The sequence below is a fragment of the Enhydra lutris genome, unplaced genomic scaffold, assembly GCF_002288905.1.
Source record: "Enhydra lutris kenyoni isolate GAN:26980312 unplaced genomic scaffold, ASM228890v2 scaffoldscaffold12, whole genome shotgun sequence".
NCBI classification, from domain to species: domain Eukaryota; kingdom Metazoa; phylum Chordata; class Mammalia; order Carnivora; family Mustelidae; genus Enhydra; species Enhydra lutris.
The window spans coordinates 51,024,902-51,050,354 of record NW_019154096.1 but is presented as its reverse complement, the minus strand read 5'-3'; the positions used below and the strand labels follow the sequence as shown (position 1 = coordinate 51,050,354).

Genomic DNA, 25,453 nt, shown 5'->3' with positions numbered 1-25,453 from the left:
CTTTTTTCTTTGCAAAATTGGTGGTTTCCCTTCTGTTTCTTCTATGCTCTTCTCAGACAAAAGGATTATTAAATGCCTGCACTTACTATAAATTGGTTTAATTTGAAACCTATAAAAATCAATTTTGACAAAGGATATTCTGACCCTATGCACATAAGCATTGCTAGCTAATTCCTCTTCCCCTACTGGAGCTCAAGCCCAGAGTTACATCTCTGAGGGAAAGATGCTGGCACATGAGCCTTCTCATATGTCTTCATTCATTCATCACCTTTTATTGAGATCCTACTTTGTGCCAGACATGACTTGTTCCCCTTCAGCAGTCTATTGTGCAGGGGCCAGTAATGCAGCTGAAATTTTAAATGAATTATAGTCCAATAACTACAAAGAGCTCAGGAATCCCAAGTAGATAAACTAGGGGAAATGTCTGAACATGAAGTTCAATGTGAATGCTTCATCTCAGAATGTCTCTTGATCTTCCTCATGCCAACCCACGCCATCAATAGCCTTCAAAAGCTATTCAGTATAGAGTATTTAGGGGAAAGGGGGAACGGGATTCTGAGGTCCCTGTCCTCGAGGAGTTCATCTCTGCTATTAGAAACAAACAGCTAACAGGAAGCGGCTTGTGGGTGGTACATGAGAGAGGTGTGGAGAATTTCTGCTTCAGGGCTAATAGGTTCCATATTAAATGTATTTCATATCTGCACGATGCATATTCATATTCATATCTGTATCTTCATATTCATATCTGTATCGCTGTCATGATGTTAGCTGAAAGAAACTTAAGGTTCCTATGAACCTAGAATCTTATTGCCTGTTCTGTGAAGAAATGAACATATTTTTTTTCTTTTCTGCATACTGCTTATTTTTTCCATCTCTCCGGGATATGACTTTTGCTTTGATTTCATATTCATTAAATCCTATATCAAAGAAAAACATTGGCATCTAACTGCATGCCTTTAGAAGGGTGTCATTTGATGTTAGCCAAACAGAATAGTTCTGAAAATACACAAGTTAACACCCAGGTGCTAAGAGTTTAAAAATATCTTCATGACCCTGTTGGAACAGACCACATTATGATACTTCATCTCCAGATTCAGAGTTTGGCGAGTGTGAGGGCTGAACTGGCCACCACCTGACCTACCACAGCCTCTAAAGATGACTAGAAGCACCACATTTATTTTTGGGCATGGACAGATCTGGGAAAAGGAGCTTGAGGAAAAGTCTTAACCCTAAGAATTTTATACCAAGACATCTCACTCACACACTTAGAAATAACTTACCTCAGCAGACTCAAGACACGTAAGTGTATAAGTTCTACACTGCTGATACTGATGATGATGATGGGGTTTCTGAATTCTGTTTGACCAGACTCACTCTGTGCAGGTTTCCATTCTCTCACTTGTCTGGGATCATTTAAATTAGTTTCTTCTTAAAATAAACCATGTTATAAAAGTTCTGCAGTTATTAAAAGATGACTTTATAGAAGAGAAATAAATTGGAGAGTACTCTTAGCAATCAAGAAGTTTCCTCTAGAACATCCCTGACAGAAAGCCTGTCAGCTTCTTTTTGATGAGACTGCTTATGTCCTGAGTCAGCCCACTCTGGGACTTGATAGCTCTGATGGTAGGAAAGAGCCTCCTTGTATGTGGCCAAAGGATGTTTTCTTCCATTTCTCCCCTTGCTTTAGGAAAATTAAGCAGAGTAAATCTATACCTTCTCCGTAATAATTTTTCAGTGTCTCCCTGTAGAGTTGTACTCTCCAAGCTAAACACTTAACTCCTTCAGCCATTCCTCAAATGGCCTGGTTTCCAGATTGCTCACTATTCTGTTCACCTTGGAATCCACTGAGCTATAGAACCTTATCTCCTATGATTAACTGCTCAATTTTCTTACCTCAGACAAGCTCAGTGGTGGAGGTGTGAGAAGGAGTAGGAAGGGTGAGCATTTTGTTATTTCAGTTTGCCTCATCACACAGAAAAGTAACATTTTTAAATCTCTGCCAACTTCATAATGAAAAATAATGTTGTCATCTTAATTTGTATTCTTTGAGTATTAGTGAGGTTGAAAATTTTTTCATGTCTCTTAGTATTGCTTTTAGGCATTTTCTATGTCTTTTGCTTATTTTTCAATTGGGTTGTTATCTGTTTTGTTAATGATTTGTAAGTTTTTTCTAACATGAGGCAATTTCTGCTTTGCTACCTATCAGATGTGTTAAAATATTTTCCCCAGTATTTTATTCGCTATTTTTCCAACTGTTTCATTTTTAGGATATTATCTTGACATACAGAAGTATTCCCTTTTTATATAAGATATAAAATAAGATATATATATGATAAATAAGATATAGTTAAGTCTATATATCTTTTGCCTTGTGGTTTCTTCCATCCCACTCATATGTCTATGTATTTATAGTCCTGAAATCAGATAAATATGTATCTTTATTTTCCTCTAGTTTCTTTTTTGTTTCATTTTTTATGTTTATTTCTTCAGTGCCTCTGGAATGCATTTTGATATTCTGTAAGAGGTAAGGGCTGTCCGTGGTGCTATTGGAGCTGAAAGTGGGTGCGGAAGTTGTCCATCCATACAGGGCATCAGGTACTGGTTTTAAAAAGTCAGGAAAAAGAGGATCCTTTTTTTTTTTTAAGACTTTATTTATTTATTTGACAGAGATCACAGGTAGGCAGGGAGGCAGGCAGAATGAGAGGAGGAAGCAGGTTCCCTGCTGAGCAGAGAGCCCGATGCAGGGCTCGATCCCAAGACCCCGGGATCATGACCCAAGCGGAAGGCAGAGAGGCTTTAACCCACTGAGCCACCCAGCCGCCCCAAGAGGATCCTTTTTTTTAAAAGCAGACATTAGAATGGAGACCTCTTTTACCTGGAGGAAAAGGCCCTGCTGTGCCGAAGCCACCACCTCATCGGCAGCCCTGTTAGAAGGGCACTGAGAGCCCTCCAGGAGGAAAGACGAGCCAGAGGCCCAGTGGCAAGTGAGCGGGACAGTCGTACTTAGGCTCACAGCAGCGTTCAAGCTAGAGTTCCTGGTGAGAAAGTCTGAAACAGACACTGTGAAAGTAGAAATGTAAATATATATGAGTATGCATATTTATAAAAATACTTGCACAAGGCTCTGAGTCAATCTGTAGAAAAACTACAGAGAAGTAACTATACAGAGATGAGCCTTACACATCTGTAGTTAATGTAAGCTTAACTACTCATTGGGACGTAGAGAATTTGGACTCTTTTCACCCTTGTGCTCATTTCAGGGTGTTCTGTGGTTCTGTGGTTCGAAAAGAGACAGTAGCCAGAACCAACGTATACAGGCTGATCTGAGTAAATAATTATAGACCTATCTGGAAAATGCCGTGAAAGTACTGAATGACAAATTTAATCCTCTTGGGTTCCTCTTGCTTGGAAAGAGCTTGAACCACCTTTGGTTTGTAGGGAACTCTGTGCCACAGCCTATGACCTGAGAGAAACTGAAATGCCTTTGAGAACTTGCTCTTCAAAAAAAGCACCGAGTTTTCCTTTTTAATGTTAAAGAAATGCAGAGTTCGTTATCTATGCAAATACTTCATCCAGATTTATGATTCGAGTCTTAATTCCTCATGGGAAGTGCTACACACACACTTGCCTGTAGGGACTGAGGAGAATGCTTATCTCCCTGATGGACGAACAGGAGGGGAGGCATGAAGGGAAGCAGTTCTCTTGAAAGAGCAAAATTGCTCACTTCAGACTAGCCAAAAAAACTTGCCTTTGAAAAGTTCACATCTTACTTTTAGGTTAAAAAAAAAAAAGTGGCCTCTTGACATGGTACTTCAAAACAGAAAGAAAGGCTCTTTTTATTCAAAATGACTTCAGAATGTGATGCTTAGAAAGCTCTTTGCATCTCCTCTCACCCAACTGCGAACACCTTCCCACTCCCTCTCCTACCCCTGGGGCTCAACCATGGCTTCGAGATGAATCACCTGGGACCTTTAAAAAGCCCCGTACCCAAGCCACACCCCAGACCAATTAAACCAAAATTCTCCAGGCTGGGACCCAGGCACCAGTATTTTTAAAGCTCCCCAGGTGATTCAAATATGTGGCCAAGGCTGTGAACAATTGTGGCTCCAAAAAATGCTGGAACAATATCCCAGCTGATTTGCATCTTCTATTTCACCCGGATTCTAGCCTCCATTTAGGCACTAAGCTATTTTGCCAAAGGTGCGAACATGCCATGAGCCCCTGGGCGTTCTCTATGACTAAGTGGAAGGATGTGTACAGCTCCTTAAAGGGTTTATTGTTTGTTTTGTTTTAACTCCCAGATTAGTAATGTACAGATCGCTGTGCAGATTAGAGGATTTTAAAATGCTTTTATACTTTACAGAGACTTGACATCTTAAACCAAGATGTTTAGGAATTCAGGGTTTTCACTCTGCACTCGGGGTTGTTTTCTGAGAGTTTTTCATTTGCTCTCGGCTTTGGAATACATTTTCTTGCAGCTCGCTTCAGCAGCTGGAATCTCTCTGCACAGCTGTCCATCAAGGCTGTGGTCTCCCCTCCCTACCTTCACTCACTTGGGGACTTTCGCTACAGGCAGAGATTTCCATTCTGTTCCAGATCACCCTGATGAAACGCTGGTAAATGGGCACCTGAGGCTAAAGCTCACGGGCTTCGCAGCAGTTACTCTAAACTGAGGGGCAAGGACGCAGAATACGCAGCTCTGCAGGACTGGGAGGAAATGGCCCTTGTCTTCTTCTTCCTCCACACCCTCCCGAGGCTGTGGTTTGTGTGACAGACAAACACAAGCCACAGGGAACTGAAAAGTCTTAATCTAGCTCGTCCCTGTGGCAGGGCCTAGGCCCTGAATCAGTATTTCTTTGGCGGCCAAGCATCAGGAAGCCCATGACAACATGTAGCTTACTGCTGACCAGGGGCCTGGAGCCCCAAATGGTGGACCAGCTGCCCAACACAATCACTTGGCAGACTACCTCTTCCCTGCTCATCTTTGCCAGAATGACTGAGAGTCGCCGCACTTTGCATGTTGACATCCATAGACCCTGGAAGAGAGCCTGTGCCACTGGGATGTCTTACTTTTCACTTTTGAGGGTGCACCAGTGCACCTGGTATTACAGGGAGCACTTTCTCAAAATCCTGTAAAACCGAGATGTTTATCCCTTTGATTTAACATATTTGAATAGGTGTCCAGGGAGCCAGGACTTTAAAATGACTTTAAAATGAAAGAGCTAATTTTGGGTGTGGTTTCTGGACTTTATCTCATACTTTTTTATATGGGAAACCCATCTGCACACCTGCGTGCACACACTCCTACCCTTGCGCCGGACTCTCTTCATCCCACCTGCAGACTGCCCATAAAAGAAATGCTTCTTTTTAAAAAAGTTTTTTTAAGTTTTATTTATTTATTTGATAGAGCAAGAGACAGCAAGAGAGGGAACACAAGCAGGGGGAGTAGGAGGGAGAAGCAGTCTTCCTGCCGAGCAGGGAGCCCGATGTGGGGCTGGATATCAGGACCTGAGCCGAAGGAAGTTGCTTAACAACTGAGCTACCCAGGCGCCCCAGGGAGATGCTTCTCACCCCACACTACATCTTCCAGCTCCACACAATTAGGGCTGGGGACCTGATCTCTCATCACAGAGGATACCTGAAGACAAGACAAGACAGACCACGGAGGGTATATATGGGAGAAGGGAGTGTAAGGAGGGAAGAGATGAATTCTAAGCTGGTAGTCTGGGAGGTCCTCGGGGCTGAGGGCCATTGAGCAGGAGCTGGAAGGATGAGAGATACACCTAGGAAATGCTAGACCAAAAGAGATTCCAGGCAGTGGGATGAGCTTACTAAGTGTTCAGAAGTACAAAAGTTCAAGGAAGGATTGAGTAGTGGCAAATCATTTTACATGATTGGAATATAAGATGCTTTGTAGGGTGAGGGGAAAGGCCACAAAAATATACTAGAGCCAGAACAGAAGACCTCAAAATTTGGGCTGAGAGGTGTGATTTTCTTTTTGTATCTCTCTTTGTGTAATTTTTAATTATACTGTGTCTGACCACACATTTGCATGTTTCTGGGTTTCTGTCTACATGGGTAAGGACTGCTACAACTGAGTTTGTACAACACAAAGAATAGTAGGAATATGAGTAATGCCCCTTCTACACCGCCCATGAATGTTAGAGATCATGGCACCAAGTCTTTACAATGGGAAGGGAATAGAGTTAACCACATGTTAAGGTCTCTCCATGGTTTTTATAGCTGGTCCCTATTGTGTCCTGTGGTTTGAGTGTGATATGCCTATGACATGGAGCTTTGAGGGGGTCACAGAATCAAATTTTCTTCCCAAATTGCCCCCAGATGATTTCCTCATCTGTTGGGAATTAACAATATCAGTATAAATCCAGGTTCTGTAGCTGGGCTCTAATCTTGTCTGCCAAATGTGCTAAGTTACTTTAAGCCATTAGAGACACATGAAGGAATCCCATTATGGCTTGGACCATTATTACACCACTTGGCTAGAACACAGATCAAATCATGACCCCCAAACCTAACTGCAAACAGGAAAAGTCTATATCTCTAACAACTTGCCTATAAAATCCCCCCAGCTCTGCTTAGATGAAGGAATCCTAGGGTTTGCTCCGTGATACAGAAGCTAGATCAAAACTCCTCATTGTTTCAATATGCCCCTCAAAGAATAGGATGAAGGGCATATGATCTTATCAGCCTCAAAGGGTCTCCATGGCCAGGAACCTCACACATGATGTGGGCTCCCGGAGGAGAGATGGGAACAAGAAGCCTTCATCTCCATTTGCCCTCTCTTGCACAGTCTCTTCTCTTTAACAACAGAGGAAGGAGTCAGAGTATCCAATCAGGAGAAGTCCTAGTGAGGTTGACCAACATTAATTAGAATTAGTCTCGTAAGAAAGAAGGCACTGAACCGCATGCTCTTGAAAATTAAGAAATGCACAGTTTGGTCTAGCAGCCAAAATGACTCCAGCGCACAGATAAAATAAAGCTGAGCAGGACCGGTGCTAACTAAAGGGGGAGCTGCGGCTAATATGCCTGCCTTCCAGCTGGGGCTATCAGATAAGACCCCGTGAAGGAGGCCACATCCAGTGGGGCCTTGAGGGAAGAGGAGGCTTTTTGACAGAATCTACCAGATTCCAGGCAAGCACAGAGGAGGAAAGCTTCAGGGCACACCTGGAAGTCATCCTCCCCACAACCCCAGAGGCAGGAGTACCTCTGAGAGGGTAATGAGCATCCTTAAGCCTCTGGTCCAGCTAGGCTAGTGAGAAGGGCGACACTAACCCGCGGCCACTCCAGAGGGGGCCTGGTCAGCAGAGTGGCGATCACTCCTGGCCATTTCAAAGGAATTTCCTTTCTAAGCTACCCCAGATGCACAGCCTCTCCCGGAGCAGGGGAGAGGAGGAAGGCCCCTCTGTCCTCAAACCCTCCAGGCTCTAACCTGCCTCTGACCTGGCGAAGGGCAGGGCAGCTGCAGAGACCGGCTTCCTAACTCAGCGAGGGGGCCACGAGGGGCAGCGGGGCCTGGAGGGGGCTGTAAAGCGCACACAGGTGCGCGGCCGGCGCGGAGGACTGGGACGCCCGGTCGCGCGGGCGCCGCCAGCCCCGCACCTGCGCCGACCCCCTCCCTGCACGCGGGCCGAGAAGACCGCACCCCGGCGGGAATCGAAGCCCGGCTGCGCTCGTTTCCTTAATATTGGCCACATTTGGGGCGGGGGGGGGGGGTGCCGCCAAGTGGACCGCAAGGCCGTTTTGCTGGGCTCTGAATGACCCTTAGGTCTGTTCCTCCGGGAGGCCAAGCGCAGTGCCGTGTGGCGGGGACCGAGTGCGGGTGTGGGGGCGGCGCACGCGCTCTGGCTTCCTGGGAGCCCGCGCTGGAGGGGTCGCGGGGGCTGGGGCGGGGGGGTGCGTAATGGAAAATGCTGTCCCGTGCTGTTGTGTAGAACAAGAGTGCCCTCTAGTGGCGCATGGGACAACACTCTGGAATGAGAGACCTGGATTTGTGGGGTTACAAGGAGCAAAGGGAGCTGACGCCCCTTCCCCAACACACACACTCAGATTCTTAGACATTCTCCTTCCTCCCTCCCCTGCCTCCCTTCTTCTCCCCCTCTCATGGTTTAACCATACAGAAACAGACTCTAGAGCAGACGGGTGTCATGTCCAGGCCTGCACATTTCATGTTGAGAGTCTGGACTAAAACTCAAGTCTCTGGACTTCCAGGCCAGTGTCTTTTCCTTCTGGATTCATCTACCTGCATATTTATAACCAGTCCTTCTCTTATTGCTCACCTGCTATGTGAGTTGGTGGAGGGAGAGTGCAAGAATTAACAAGACAGACACACGGTCTTCCTGCCTAGTGGAGACACAGACAGGAGGTCAGCAATGCCAGTACCCTGTGATGAGTGCAGAGATCTCAGAAGTGGGGGGTAATGTGGAAGCACTTTGGAGGGGCATCTGACCTAAAGGACAGATAGGAGTTATCCAGGGAAAGGAAGCTGGAAGGGGGAGGGAATATGGAGAAGGTTCCAAGCAGCAGGAACATGTACAAAAACTCTGGGGTCAGAGATTGGGCTTGGAGACACTGTAGCATGGAATGGGAGAGGGTGGTGAGTAGTGGGGAACTGGAATGGACAGGAACTAGGGTGAGCCTCTAATGGGCTGGAGACATAGGTAAAAGGCTTTGCCTATTGGGTCTTGTAAAGGCTTTGGACAGTGTTCTAAGATCAGCAGGGAGCGACTGAACATTAGGTAGGTGAATATCGTGATCAGATTTCTGTTTGTGCAGGATGACTCTGAGTTTGGCATTAAATGCCTCAAGTTAGTATTTAGGCTTTGGACAGCCTACTTAAAAAATGTTCAGGACAGAAGGACTCTGAGGTTTCATCTAGTGTTTTACACATAGAGAAACCCAAGCTCAGAGAACGCAAATCACTTCCTCAAAGTAGCTGAGGTAGAGTGATTATCTCTAAGTCCCCTTACCTCCCACTCAACGTCCCAAATATGCCAGCCTGAAGCAGACAGAGCTCCCAGGACTTCTCCCAATAAGAGTCTTCCCCAGCCTCTGCCCCATAAAAATCCACCCAGGGCCAGACCAGAGTCCAGCAAATTATCTTCAAGATTGGCAAAGAGCATGCTCACTACACCTGCTTCCCTGAGCCCTCAGGATAGTCAAAAGCTTGCTTCAGTATCCATGGCTAGCAAGAACCAGGGTAAAACATGAGGACCAGAGACTGTAGACAGGTGGTAGGGGGAGGAGGGTGACCTGGGCAAGGGGCTCCCATAGAGACCAAGAGAACAGAAGGCTTGACTCCACACTGACACATTGAATCCCATTTCAGATAGCATGCAAAATAAAGAAAACAAGTTTAGGAATTGAAAAATTAACTCAGACTTTGTAAAAACAGATGGTGATTAAATGCAGTTGTCCTAATATTTGGACAATTTAAATGCTCCCAGCAGCTAGGGATTTAAGAGAAATAGTTCAACATAGGCTGGATCATTTAGTATTTGGTGTGAAAAGTCATAGTAAGTAAGGAGGTCCCAAAATATAATGGAAATATGATTAGGAAGGGTTTTAAAATAAAGAAACATGATCCTGGTGAGTGCCATCTGGAATTAGAGAATAACACTAAATAGTAGAAAGAGGTGTCAGAAAGGACTGAACTCGAGACTCAGCTTGGCCATTTATTAGCTGTGTGACCTTGCCCAGACCACTTAACCTCTCTGACCTCATCTCAGTAGTAAAGTTACAAAAATAATAATAATAATCACCCCATTTACCTCACAGCCCTCTTTAGCAATCATAAGGGAGGCCAGACAGGATCATGGTGAAGGGCAGTGTTGCAAATCTCACCCATATCACTTACTGGCTTTGTGACTTAGGTGAGACCCCTCTAAACTTTGATTTCCTCATCCATAATATAGGGTTGCTAACCCCTGCCTCGGCTGGTTGTTGGAAGGACTAAATGCGATAGTCAAATGAAATCATAACAAAATGCCTTTGTGTACAAAATAGTCATCGCCATTACTAATCAATGATTTTTATCATCAGTGTGACTATGTTTTCAAACTTACAAATTGTTCATAAAAATGAAAGACTATTGTAATATTTAGCATGATATGACTTCACTGGGTAATAGGATAAATATTAAAATAAAAATGTAAGCAGGAAAAATAGAATGGAGGTGGTAAAGTATGTGGCCTGTCTATAATGGAGGGAATTTATAGATGAGGATGTGTGGAGACTCAGGGTCTCCCTGAATTAACTCATGTTGGCTTAGTTAAGAGATGGTCAAATGGATCTTTTTTTTAAGGAAGAAAAATACTATCCGTAATCAATGGCTTCCTGTCAGGTTGGGATAAGGTATCTGGTAAGTGACTGAGAATCAGCAATAATTCAGGTCTTATCTCATATCTCCAGAGCCACTGAGAGCGAGAGAGTAATTGGTAGGTTAATGAAATCCGTAAAGACACTCAGCAAACCTCCAGGGAACCTCTCTGAAGCTGGAGAAACTCCACCTCAAAGATAAGAAGTAGTGCAAAAGAACCTCAAAGTTCATTCACTTGTTCAAAGATATTTCATCCCTCCTCCAGGCCGAGCACCTTGTTAGGCAGCGAGGAGTTAGGGATGAAAGACATGATCCCTTTTCTCACCAAGCTCACAGCCCAGTGAGGGGGATAGTGAGTAAGTCACTACAACTCAGTGAGGTAGTCATAGATAAGTTTGGGGTAGAAGAGAATCCAGAGTTGGAGCTCCTAGCCCAGCCCAGAGATCAGAGAAGTTTCCCCAGAAAGGACAACACCTGAGCAGGTTCTGCAAGGACACAGTGTGGTTAGTCCGACAGGGGAGGAGGGTGAGTTGTGAAGTGAAACTGCACATTGTTTACTTTGGTCCTGCAGGGCAAGGGGGCCAGGCCTGTAAAAGGACCAGGGTTCCGTAGTGATGTCAGCTTATGTCACCATCCTCCCACATTACAGTAATTGTCCTTTTAAAATCTCTTGCTTGAGGGTGCCTGGGTGGCTCAGTTGGTTAGGCGACTGCCTTCGGCTCAGGTCGTGATCCCAGCATCAGGCTTCCAACTCCATTGGGAGTCTGCTTCTCCCTCTAACCTTCTGCCCTCTCATGCTCTCTCTCTCTCTCTCTCTCTCTTTCTCTCTCAAATAAATAAATAAAATCTTAAAAAAAAAATCTCTTGCTTGAGGGGCACTTCGGTGACTCAGTCAGTTAAGTGTCTGACTCTTGGTTTCAGCTCAGGGCATGATTTCAGGGTCCTGAAGTTGAGTGCCCTACCCCGTGTCAGGCTCTGCTCCTCCCACCTCTGCTCGCTCTCTCGCTCTCTCTCTATCTCTCTCAAATAAATAAATAAAATCTTTAAAATCTCTTGCTTGAAAAAAGCACATGATGCCCCTCTCCTCCCAAAAAAGCTATTAGGAATTTTATAACAGTTTTAAATGAACTTGTGTCTTATTAATCCCAACAGTGTCTACTGGTACTTACACTTGAAAAATATTTACTATACTTTTAAATGAACTTTCATACTTCATTCCCAACAATATCTACTTACGTTGTCATTTGAGAACTATTTATTTCATTTATGAGCAAGATTTAACTAGCTTTTCACTGTGAAACAATCTTTGTTTGTGCATATGTTGGTGATGACCTGAAAAGAACAGCCAATCAGCCCATGCTCACCCCCAGAGGCCAGGGAGCCATAGTTAGCATTGGGGTCGGGGGTACTGGCAGGACCCAAGACTGGAGAGCTAGCCAGAATGGGGCTTCATTGTCCACGTGAAAGTGGAAGGCACGGGGAGATGCTGAAGAGTTTAAAGCAGTGACAGAAATTGATTGCTCTGTCAGCAATGTGGCAAGCAGCAGGAGGAAGGCAAGGCAGGGGGCAAAGAGATCAGTTACATGGCAAGTTCTGAACTAAGTTAGTAGCACTAGCAGAGAGAAAGAAGCAGATATGAAAAATATTAAAAGGTAGAATTGACTTTGTGACACCCGACGTGGGAATTGGGGGAGAAATCCCAGATGACCAGCTTTCTGGCTTAGGTCATTGGGTAGATGGTGGCCCCAACACAAAAAAGGCTAAGAAAAGGACAGGGTTTGAGGATACCATTTTTACTTTGGACATAGTGGCTTTGTAGTTCCTGTGGGACAGCCAAGTGGAGATGGCATTAGTTAGAAGAAGGATCTAAGCTATGTTTGGGGAGAATTGACATGGATAACAAAGTTCTGGGTGTGGGTGACAGCACTCAGTGGGAGTATGGAGTGTGGGAGAAGAGGTCCAAGGACAAGGCACCAAGAACCCCAATATATGAGACAGGTAGAAGCGAACAGTCCCTCTTAACAGGCAACCACTTGCAGAAATGAAGGAGAAGGAGAATGGGGGTGAGAGAGAGACAGAGATACCATGGGAACCAAGGGAAGAGAGGACTTTAAGAAGGAGCCATGAAACTTGTCAGTCCCGAGAGCAGTCAAGTACAAGGACCAGTAAGTTTACCCGCAGCTATGGTGAAAAGAATTAATAACAAAACCCCATCTCCTACTTGCGGGACTGGTTATGCTGTCAGAGCGTCCCATACTTTGTACTCCATGTCCCTGGTCCTGGAGCCTACAGCAATTGCACAGATGGGAAAGCTCTGGAAGGGAGGTGACTGTCTAAGTGAGTGAGTGACTGGGCTCCTGGAATTAGAGATCCGTCCCCAGAATCTCAACCATGCCCCCTGTTTCAACCCACACTTGGGTTAGCTTTTTACAAATAACCAACAAGGAAAGCAGAATGGGTCCTGTTAGAGAATAACAATATAGACATTCAAAGGCTTGCTTATCACACTTCCCAGAACCCAGACATAGAGCAATGCTCTGGGATGGTGTGATGCTAAAAGGACATTATCTCATTCCTTATGGGGAGGGCTTGCTCGCGGTTCCGTATGCAAGAGGGATCATTGAAGGTCTTCAAGTAGAGCAGTGATATTAACTGAGGATGCATTGGAAAGATTAATTAGTATTATTGAACTTGTATTTGATGGTGCATATATATGTCTGGTTGTTGGATATCACACCACCTGAAACAAAATAATGAAAGTACGCTGTGAAGACCTGTTCTGGCTTTCTTTTTTTTTTTTTTTTGTCTTTTGCAACTGGACCCCTTCTCCTTACCCCACCTCCCAGTCCAGTGAATAGGCTCTCTTCACCAGAGGTAGTCACTTAAATTTGGAGCAAAAGCTCCTTCCAGTTTTGATGAGGTCAATACTTACCAGATCTCAGTTCTCCTACTTCTGTACTTTTCCAGAGGCAGGTCTGGCTTTCCACACAGGAGTCCCCTGCTCACTCTGTCATTCCTTAGTCACACCAGTAAGAGGAGGGTGGCTGTCTCTGGCCTGTTGGATCTGGATCAGACCCAAACTTATCGATGTGGGACCGGGCCTGGACCTGCCTCCCTGCCTTGCCCTCTGTTGGGAGCAACTCACAGCTCACTTATCTCTGGGAATTCTCCAGTCTGCTGTGCTAACCATCTCTCTCCAAACCTGTCTACCACTCACAGAACAGCAGGAACACGGAACAAAGACCTCTATATCAGTGTGTAACATTTCATTCTCTTTACAGCTCAGATAATATCACTGCATTGTCATCACATTGGAGGTCGGGCAGGACCCCAAAACAGTCATCACTATGCAACATTGATTTTCTGAGGGTGAATTCACGGCCTTATTTCTAGGGTGGTCTGGCTCTGGCCTTTTCTTCTAACCCAGAAAACTGAGCTTCAATCTGGATACATGGCTGTACAAGTCATTCCAGGAACAGCTGGGAAGTTTTTTGGATTCTGTACCACAGGCCAAGGATGGGTGATGAGCTACTTCCCTTTCTCCTAAGTATACTCTGTATGTGGCCCTCTTCTCAGGATTGAAGACGGCTGGTCCACAGGAAGAAGAAAAGCAAGCAGGATGGGTGAGCGGGAGTTAGAAAACCCCTACTTTATCACCTACTCCACCATGTTGCTGGAACAGAAACATCCGTAAAATATGAGATATAAAGGACACCTAAGTGGCTTAGTCAGTAGAGAGTCCAACGCTTAATCATGATCTCAGGGTCATGAGATCGAGCCCGAGTTGGTCTCCACACTGGTTATGGATATGGAGCCTACTTAAGATTATCTCTCCCCCTCTCCTTCCATCCTTCCACCCCAGCTCGCACTCTCTCTCTCCTTAAAAAAAAAAAAAAAAAAAAAAAAGATTTGAAAACTCATTCTCAGAAAAAGGAAAATCATTAAGTGTCTCTCTCCTCCTTCAGAACAAACCTAGACAAGTAACGTGATGTTCATTCTCTAATCTCACAAATAAATTAAAGAGATCTTTTAAAAAGGAGACTTCTGAAGTCATCTTAAGCCTGTACATCACTCCACAGGGAAAAATTCTTCAGGTATACAATCAAACTGAACTGCTATTATGATTTTAAAAGTAGGTGTAATACACTTTTCAGCTTCTGCATCATACTTTTCACTTGTCTAAATGATGTGTCTCTGGAACTAGACAGCCTGTGTTCAAATCCAGGCTCCCAGACCCACAAGCTGGATGACCTTGGACCAGTCACTTTAGCCACTCTAGGTAAAATGGGATCATGGCAATTTCTTTCTCGGAGCATTGCTGGAGTTTTTTAATGAGCTTTTCAAAAGTAAAACACAGAGCTGAGAGTTTGGGCATAGGAAGTGTCAGTAAGGGCTCCCTGGGCCAGTCCCAGACAGACTGGCAGACAGTCCAGGGCTGCCCAGGCTTGGCTGTGATGAGGCACTGACAAGTCCCATGCTATTTGTCTTCGCTGTAGGTCAGTGCAGCTGAACGGCCAGCCCTTAGTGATGGTGGACGATGGGACCCTTCCCGAACTGAAGCCCCGCCCCCTGCGGGCCGGCCGGACATTGGTCATCCCTCCAGTCACCATGGGCTTCTATGTGGTCAAGAATGTCAACGCCTTGGCCTGCCGCTATCGATAAACCACCCTCACGCCCACAAGTCACCCACAGGCCTGCTGGACTGCTTTCCACTCTCCTGCCCTAATCATATCCTGATCTTTCAGACATCTTCTTAGCAACAAACCAGTCTCTGCTGCCCCATCCTGCTGGAATCAGCACAGACTTGCTCTCTAAAGAGACAAATGCCATAGCACGAGCTTTGCGTAGGGAGGCCACATCCACCCCAAAGGAAAGTGTACCCATCACCTGTGCCTATAGAAGGATGAAGGTATGTGTGTGGAGCCGTATGTACCCATGTGCACACACCAGGAAGAGAAGCCGGCAGTGCGCTCGCAGGACCCATGAAACAGCTCTCCATCATCCGGGTCACACAGCAGTGTCACTATAGACCTTAGCCTGGGACTGCTTCCCTCAGTACGAGATGAGGAAGGAAACCATCAAGTGAGCCTTCAGGAGCCCAGTCCTCTTCAAACTCCTCTCCTTGTCTGTTCCCTGCTGTTGCCCTGGTTTCCTGTCACCTCTCTTCTCACCAGGGAGCAAGTGGGTGGGTCAGCGACGGCCTGCTGGGTGAGCTGTTTATGTCATTTCCTGGCTGATGTATGAGTGTGTGCATCTGGGCTTCTGGCAGTGGCATCGATCACTGGCTATTCCTCCAGGAGACGGGTGCTTCAAAAGTAAAATTGTAATCGTACTCCAGATTTTGTAAGAGGGTTCTATTCCTCTGTGAATCCGGATTCCCCTTGGGTTGGAATGGGAGTCAGGTAACAATATTCATGGAGTGGAGAACAATGTATTAGGCACCACAAAAAGCAATCATCATCCGTCATGTCGCTGGGAGGGAGAGAGTTTCAGCACAAAGACAAAGCACACTGAACCACCGAACGAATGCAGACACACACACACACACATACCCCAACTGAACAAGCAAATAATCAGACCTGCATCAAATCTGAAGGGATCTTAAGGGCTTGTCAGTCAAGCCCTTAATGGCTTGTTTAACCAAAGTTATTTAAAAAAAAAAAAAGTGTAAATCGAAAGTCATCCCTGTGAGACACAACTGAATCTAGCCGTCCTTCCTGTTCCCCAAGGAGCTGTGTGCTTCTCCGGGCATTTACTAGGCAGAAATCTAATGTGGTAGTGAAAGCTGACCAGGTCGGCGCTTTCCCAGACCAGCCAGTGTGAGCCCAGAACAAAGCTTTCCATGTACCGCCTGGGGGAAGGGGGAATCTGGAAACTGAGGTCTGATGGAGAACTGTGGGGTGGTGGGTGGGAAGCCCCTGAATAGGACAGGGCGGAGTGGACCGATTTAAAGATTACGATAAACCTGTATGATTCGAGGGGTAAGAGACAAGTTGCCGCTGAAAAGACTCTCTCCCGTGGGGTTGATCTTCTTTCTCAGGATAAAGGACATGAAGGACCGGGGCTAAGGACAGGGACCGGTGTGAGGTGAGACACAGGAGGAAGATGAGATAAGGGAGGAAGTCCGGGACTCCGCACGGAGAACAGGGAATCAGGGAGAGGGAAGCCAGCAGCTCCGCTCCGTGCTTGAGGAAGAGAGCGGACTCGATTTTGCCGTGTGGGTCAGCGGGTCCGGAGGTGTGTGCTATGGTCAGCAAAAGGCGGTGGCAAGGACTGGGCTGGACCTGGTCAGTGGGCATGCCCAGCCTGGAGGTGGATGGAGAGAGGGGCGCAGACCCCAGCCCCGCCACGCCCCAGGCTACCCAGGCGGCCTTCTCGGGAAGCTGGGAAGCCGGGAAGCCGGGAGCTCCTGCTGAAGCCTCAGCTCTGCGAGGCGAGGAGCGAGAAGTGCCCAGACTGGGGTAGAAAGCAGGGAGAGAAGTGGCAGAGGACAGCCCACGGGAGGAAGAGATTGGAAAAGAGAGACAAAGAAGTTGTCTCCCCAAACTTCGAAAAAGGCATGCAGATAGCAAAATCTCCTCTCTACACAGGTGCAGGCAGAGCTGCAGGCCCCCATGAGAACAGGAGTAGGCAGAGGTCCCCCAGACCTGGCCCAGGCCAATTTGCTTCCCCATGAAGGAGTCGCTGGTTCTACCCCCGCCTTCCTGAGAGGCGGGGAGAGGGTTCGGAGCTCGCCCAGGGTCACCCAGGGCAGTGGGCGCCTGAGCGTGGAATAATCCAGTACCTGTTCATTTAACCACCAAGCCCAGGGTTGCCCACTTCCCCGCCTCACCCCCTCCGCTGCTGCTTGAGTGCAGCCCAGCCTTCAGAGCTCCGCGCAAGCACGCTTCTTGTACATAAGTGCTGGTTCTTCCCTGAGCTTCCCAGCCCGCAGAGGATAGGCCCTTTCTGCTTCTTTGATCTTTCTTTGTGTATTAAATGCTCCCAAGAGGTTTAAGGTTTTTTTTTGTTTTTTTAATTTTTTATTTTTTGTTAGTTAATAAAAAGGGAGGAGAGGGAATCATTGAAATTTATATTTGGGGTCCTGCAGTTCTAACTTTGCAACTGTCTCATGAAAGAAATATTTGCATTATTCAAAGGATACTGAGAAACTCATGATAATATCACATTCTTTAGGGATTTGGGTGCCAGGTATCTGTCCTGGCTTTTTCATTTTGGGGTGGGGGATAATTACTGAATCAGTAGGGATCCCTTCCTGTGAGGGATTCCCCTATCACACTCCCCACCCAAGACAGCCGGTAGCAAAACAGCCTCACAGTGCACACCAGGGGAGTGGCTTGCGGGGTTGGGCCCTGGGACAAAGGAGTTCATCCACCAGCTTCCCACGAGACTTTTCCTCCTAAGACAAGACATGGCTAAGATCATCTAAGACTTTCGAGCCACTTTAAACTGAAGAATGGACTTGCAAAAATGCTTATTTGAAAGCATAGTAAGTTATAATGAGAAGTCTGTGCCTTTTGTTGAGACAATTTTCTGTTCTTCCTGCCTCTAGGAATGATTTTCTTTCTCCTTTCTTATCACAAAGGCTCAGAACAAATTCTCATTGTTATTTGAAGAAAAAGTCTCAATTCTTCTCGTGCCTTGAAAAAGCTGCCACTGTGGGATATTAGCTTATCTCTTGATGGAGAAAAGCTTGAAAATTCCAGAACTGAGCTACAATGAGACTAAGGCCTGAGACCCCCAGAACCGCAGTTGTTTATGGCCCATCACCCTGGTAGCCCCATCCCCTCCCCAGCAGTTGGGCCCAAGCCCTGCACCTTCCAAAATGGCAGAGCTTGTTGGTGGATTCCACATGAAAGGCCCCCACTGGACCTGAGCACCAGGAGGTATTGAGGCCTCCTTGAGGCAGCCCGGGGAAGGACCCAGTGGGGCTATGAACCGATGAGGGGCTGGAATGATCCTGGCCACGCCCCACACCTGCAGGTGTGCTCCTCAGGTGCACTGCAGGCCCATGTTTGGGAGGGATGCTGCTGCTGGATTTACCTTGGAAATCCACTGAGAGTGGCTTTATTTCTGAAAACAAAAGGGCAGTGTCTAAACTCTACAGAAGCAGAGATGAACCAGTCCGCAGTAAAGCGGACTAGCTCTTCTGATGAGTCGTGAGTAGGGTTGTGACCAACCAACTTTGGCTGTAACATTTGGAATCCAGCCTCCCCTGAGCCCACCAGTGACCCTCCTGGCCGTTCCTTCCTGTGTTCTTCTGTAGAATAATTTAAAGGACCCCTCCCACCACCCACCCCAGGTGATGAGTCTTGACATTTCCAAGTCCTGGAGAGCCAGGCAGCGCCCAAGCGTGCACTGGCTCTGAGGGCACTGCTCCTCCTGTCCCCACCACTAAGAGATCTGGAAGTTTCTCTTTGTCTTCCAGACTAAATAATAAATCCATTAACTATTGCCAGAGAGGCAGTATTTTGCAAAGATCACTCTAAAACAGGAAAGCTAAAATGTAAGAAACTAACCTCTTTGGCACCTACTTCCTTCCAAACACCAGAGCAGCCCCCCAGTACTCAGGAGGAGCAGAACAAGTTCCCAATGACTGGCTCACAAATAAATCCCACTGACCTATGCACCCAGCAGAGAAAAGGGGGGGGGGTGGTACCTCTTTACAGCCCACATCGTGAACTTTACTCTTCTAATTATTATTCAAGAAAATATCCTAGGATCCTTTTTCAAGTTGTAAATGTTATATAATAAATTATATTTTTGGAAGAAGCAAAAAGAAACCCAAGCTTTATTCATCTGGAAGTTGGCAAAATGAGTACAGGAACACCTCCCAGGGAAAGTCTCTTCTCTGCAGGGGATTTGAACAGGTGTTAATATTTGCTTCCAAAATCAGATCATATTAAGGTTTATATGAGCTTGGCGACGGCAGAGAGTTAGAGCCCATGAGGTAGTTTATATTTTGAGGTAACATTCTGGAAGTAATAAAATGTGAATATTCTAACTTTCTGTTCTCAGGGTGTTCTGTGGAGGATGGGGGCCACCGTTGTCCACACTACACTTTGACCCGATGAACTAATACATGGTGGGGATCGTTGATTTCGTGATGTGCTGCCCTCTCCCTCTTTCCTCTTCCCCACAAGCTTTGCCTCCAGCACTCTAATTGGAAATTAATGTTATTGTTCAAGTTAGAGGTCATTGACTATGTTAAAGTAACTGTTAACTGCAATAACAGATAAACCCCAGAATCTCAATGGCCTAACATAATCGATATTTATTTCTTGCTAACAGATCATGCAAAGTTCAGTTCGTGGTCCATGGAGAAGTGGTTCCATTCTCCATAGCCCTTCAGGGACCCAGACTGGTAGGCAGTCTGCCATTTCAGCACTTGGCCTCCAAGGTTGCTATGGGCGTCCACCTGCAGCTGGCACACAAGGACAGAGAGTGTGCAGAACCGTATGTGGTAGTTTAGGGGCCCACCTAGAACTGGCATGAATTCCTTTCACTCAATTCCACCAGCCATAAGTCAGTCACATGGTGCCATCTAGATGCAGAGGTTTCAGAAATGAAGTCCATGGTGGGACAGTCACTTCTCAACAATTACATTTCATTGCTCTAAATGGAATGTCTTTGATCTCCGCCCCCCCACACCAGATTCATACCTTGAAACCTAACACTAAGTGTTGGATTCCCAGTGTGATAGTATTTGGAGGTGGGGCCTTTGACAGTGATGAGATCATGAGGGAGGAGCATGATCCCTTCATGAATGGGATTATAAAAGAGACTGTAGGGGCTCCTTGGCCCCTTCCACCCTGTGAGGACACAACTGAAAGGTTCTTATGAGCAAGAACGTGGGCTCTCATCAGACACTGAAGCTGCCCAAACCTCAGTCTTGGACTTCTCAGCTTCTAGAACTGTGAGGAATAAATTTCTTTTGTTTGTAAGGTATTCTGTCTATGGTATTTTTATTATAGCAGCCTGAACAAACTAAGACATTCATGAAAAAGGAACACAAAATATTGATGGACAGCTAGGAGACCAGAAAATGTATCAATGATATTGGGTCTCTCTTTAATTTGACAAGTGGGTGTTAGAAACAGATCGTGTGTGGTGATATCTAAATTCAAAGGATTGTTTTTACTTACTTCAGAATGACCTCAAGGAGCTTTATTCTGCCCCTTTCCCTTCCCTTAAGTCCTACCACTCCTGGTACTTGGCTGAATTTTAGCAAAAAACAATCTTTGTGTTGTTCCACTGCTGTCCAGTTAGGAAGCATCTAGTACTGGACACTGTACCCTCTACCAGACACATCTGAAATCTAATTGATAACATCAAATAGCAAAGTGGGTTAACAGATTGCTAGAGAATCCTAGAGCCAATGGCTACAGACCAAATGGGTATCCACACCTGGAGATAACACGATTTCACTGGTTGACTACACCTGCCGGGGGGGGGGGGGGCGCAGGAGACTATACTTTTAGGCAGTTGAAGGAGGCTGCTCTGTCCAGAGACCTTGATTCTAGTCCTGACTCTCCATCCACTGTGTGACGTTATACCAGTCATTGAGTCTCCCTGGAGCTCAGAGCCCTTATCTCTACAATGAGAGCTTTGGATTAAGTGAGCTCTAGGATCACCTGAGACTCTCCACTGTCTGAGCCTGTATCAGATGGTCCATAAACACACACACACACACACACACACACACACACACACACTTAGATACACCTTTTAGATAAGTTTCAAAGTTAGCCTCAAATTTTTTGTCACTGTTTCTACATAAATGCAATGTGCCTTTCAGGATGCATGCACACAAAAATTAACACAGACAACACAATTTGGCGATTTTTGTTTCTAGAGGTGAGGTCATGGTTTTTCTTTGAGTTAATGACTTGACTACTCCCATCCAAATGTCTTCCAAGCAGCGATTTAGAGCAAATTTAATGTAAATGAAGCATGCCTCGAAGTATATTCACCTTGTTACTAGGTTTTAGAAAGAAAAAACAAAACAAAACCTCAGTTTTGAGAAATTAAATTGAACTTTAAGACATGTACATGGCATTGCTACAGCAGCATATGAAATGTAACACAGAAGAATTTTATTATGTGTACACCCGATACCTGGAAATCCACTATTTATAGGTGGGGTGGGCCATGGAGAGGTGAGGAAATTGAAGGGGCAATGAAAGACGGGGGGCGGACAGCAAAAAGAATGAATAATCAAAATAATGCTAAGGGAATTGCAGGAAAGAATGAAGCGCAACATAAATGGTAAATATATGGGCAAATTAAATAAATATAAATAATAATGTGTCACAATTAAAAATGCATTACAATAGTATACATTTTAAAAGCAGACAAAAGGAAAGTATTCTAATATCCTTCCATTTTCAAGGAAGAGGCAAAAGTACCAATTTATATTAAACTTTGATAAGTCAAGAATGAATGTCTTAATCTCTAGGGTAACCGCTAAAAGAATATTAAAAGAGTGTATTATTTCTAAGTGAGTGGGGGCAGGGGAGTGAGTGGAATCAAAATAGAAAATAATTGATCTAAAAGAAAGCTAGAAAGAAAAGAAAGTAACAAAGAATATGTGGGACGAATAGAGAGAGAAGAGTAAGATGATAGATTTGAGCACAAATTTATTTGTAATGTTATAAAATGTAAACAGAATGCTCCAATTAAAATACAAAGATTGTCAGATGAGATAAAAAGAAACAAAGCCCAACTGAATGCCATTTAAAAAGAAACATCTAAAATATTAAAGGGTAAAAGGATTAAAAAAAGATCTGCCATGCAACAAAAGGTAATGTTAATAAGAGATAATAAATACTTTTGTAGAACAAAAAGCACTGTGAATAATGGAGAGGGACATTTCATTAAGAATTTTTAACAGTAAAAGTTCTAAATTTCCATGCGCCTAATGACAAACCCAGTCTGTAAAGCAAAGCCTCACAGAAATAAAAGGGGAAAGGACAAATTCACAATCGTAATAGGAGATTGTAAATACATTTCTCTCAGAAAAACGACAGAAAAGGCAGCCCAAATCAGAAAGAAGAGAAAATTTCAAGAGCCTAGAAAATCAACAAATTTCACCTAAGTGAAATTTGATAGATAAATTTTAAAATGACATTTTAATCATATATATATGTATGTGTACATATATGAAGCAGGAAACTGTGACCTACAGTCAGTAATAATGTTATGCCAAGCTATACTGGAGCCTGAGGCCAAAAGAAAAATCAGAAATACTGACATGTTTATTATTGAAAACTTCGATATTTTGTTCATTAAAGATTTTTTGCATTAGTTTTTACTTTTACAAACACTAATTAAAATAGTGTTAAGTTGATTTCCAAATTTTTTGACATCCCTTTAAACTCTACACTCAAGATGAGTATCTCATCCGCACCCGCCCCCCGCAGTCCTGGTCCTGAAGCCCATAAAGAAGATAAAAGGGAATCAAAGAAGTACCCAATAAATGTTTTTAGAGGCATAAAAAGAGGAATAAAGGGACAAAAAAAAAAAAAAAGATGGGACAAATGCAAAACAAATAGCAAGATAATGACTGATAGACTTTAAACCATAGTAATCAGCACATTACACCTGAGTTGTTCACACACAATCTGACAATTCCGTCTGGCACAGATTGTCAGTCTGGATAAAAAATCAGACCCAACTGTATGCTGCCTACAAAAAAAAAAAAAAAATGTGTTTTACATATGAAGACTCAAATGGGTTAAGAGAAAGGATGGAAGATTAAATATGCAGGGGAAGTAATACGTCTCCTCGACCCTCTTGGGCTTTCCAGCTAAGGCTGATACAAAACAGAGTCACTGGAGAAAAGCACAGAGATTTTATTTAGTAATTTTTAACATGTCCAGGGGAACCCCCACAAGAATGAAGATCCAAAGAACTGGCTAGGCCTAAGTACTTATATACTAGGTTAAAGAAAGAGTGGCGATCGTGGAAAAGCAACTGAACCATACGGGGAGACTACAGAAAGAGAAGTTATTTTAACCCAGTCTATTTGTACAGATTTCGCTCTGCCTAGACTCCTCTTCTCTGGTGAGAAGAAAGTTCCTTTCCTCTTGGAAAAGGGAGGGCATTTTTTCCCGCGGGAGTTTCATCTCCCGCTTGCAGAAAGAAAAGGGAAGGTCAGCAGGCCCTTCTTGCACCCGCTGTGTTTCAAGTGCCTTAGCTCACAATAATCAACATCAAAGTGGCATATTTTGGGGCTGCATGTCCTAAACTCTTCCGCATGCCATGTTAACTAATCAAAATAAAGCTGTAGTGGTGACACTGTTCTCAAAGTAGAGTTAGCGCAATGAATAGGGTCAAAGATTAAAAGGTAATTTTATAATGATATAGGTGCTAATTCATTAAGAGAACATAACAATCATAATGTTTATGCAGCAAATAACAGAGCTTCAAAATTTATGAAGTCAAACCTGGCAGAACCATGAAGAGAACTAGTCAAATTCAAAATTATAGTTAGGGAATTCAATATCACTATCTCAATATTTGATAGGATAGTACATAGAAATTCATGAAGGAGAGAAGACTAAAATGTGGGTATCAACCAACTTGGCCTCATTGACATTTATAGATCACTCAACCCACCAAAAGAAAAATATATATTATTTTCAAGTACACCTGGAACATTCACCAAGATTGACCATATCCTAGACCATCAATAAATGTAAAAGGACTCAAGCCACACAAAGCATATTCTCTGGCCAATAGGCAATGAAATAGAAACAAATTACAGAAGGATACCTGGAAAACCATCAAATAGTTGGAAATTAATACCATATTTCTAAATAATCCATAGGTCAAAAAATGATCAAAGGAAAAATTAGAAAGCATTTTGAACTCACTGAAAATGAAAATACAACATATCAAAAGTTGTGGGTCCTGAAAAACCAGTACCTTGCAGAAATTTATAGCAGCAAATCCCTTGTTAGAAAAAAAAAAAAGGCAAAAGGTCTCAAATCAATGGGTCAGTTTCTACCTTAAGAAACCAAAAAAAGAAGAACAAATTAAATCCAAAGTAAACAGAAGGAAATAGTAAATAGTGCAGAAACTGGTGAAATAAAAAACAGAAAAACCAATGAAAATTATTGAAACCAAAAGCTGTTTGAGAAAATCAATAAAATCCTTACTGTGACCTGAATCCTTCTAAATTTATTGAACAGAATGGAGAATCCAGAAATAGATCCGCTTACTTAGAGTCAATTTATTCGAGACAAATGTGTCAAAGTAATTCAATGAAGGAAGGATATTTTTTTCAACAAATGGTGCTAGAAAAATTAGATATCTATATGCAAAAAAAGAAACATTTCTCTCACACTTTCTACAAAAATCAAGTGAAATGGATCATAGACTTAAAGTGCAAAACAAACTATAAAACTTTTGGAGGGAAACAGGAGGAAATCCTTATGAACCTGAATTTAGGCAAAGATGATTTAGGCAATGGCACAAAAAGCACAAAAATTTCCGTTCTTCAAAAGTCACTGTAAAGAAAATGAAAAGACAAAGCCACAGGCTGGCAAAAAAAAAAAAAAAAAAAAGGAAAAAGATACCTGTTAAAGAAATCATATAAGTAATAATAACTAAAATATCCAATTTTAAAATGGGTAAATGATTTGAACACTTTACACATGGCATATAACAACATGAAAAGAAGTTCAACGTCTTTAGTCATTAGGAAAATGAAAATTCAAACCCCAGTGGGATACTACAACACTTACTAGAATGGCTAAAATTATAAAAGGACAACGTCAAGTGCTAAGGAGGCTATAGGGCAGCAAAAACTCCCAGTGCTGGGAGGTGGGGGGATAGGTGCAGGCACTTTACCCTACAGCTCGTACCATAGAGCTACTTATCATGCAGCCCCACTCTCCTACTCCTAAATATTTACCCAAGTAAAATAAAAACTTATGTTGACACAAAAGCCTGGATAGAATTATAAATGGGTATATTGGGTTAAATCATAGTTGAAAACATTTGTGCCAGAAGTGATACCATTTAGAGAGCAAAAAACCAAACCACATAATGGGAGAAAAAATTTGTAAACCATAGATCTACTAAGGGACTTGTATCCAGAGTATATAAAGA

At 44.0% G+C, this 25,453-nt stretch overlaps 1 protein-coding gene across 3 annotated transcripts in view; it reads left to right on the top strand.

Annotated features, from left to right (window-relative positions):
- The window catches only part of LOC111145067 (heparanase 2 (inactive)), a 667,951-nt gene extending 652,953 nt beyond the window's left edge, over positions 1-14,998 (top strand). For all 3 annotated transcript variants that reach the window (XM_022499683.1, XM_022499682.1, XM_022499681.1), the window contains one exon: positions 14,833-14,998. In XM_022499683.1, coding sequence (XP_022355391.1) covers positions 14,833-14,998 — 166 coding nt within the window. The remainder of the gene's footprint in view (positions 1-14,832) is intronic.
- Positions 14,999-25,453: the final 10,455 nt, after the last annotated feature.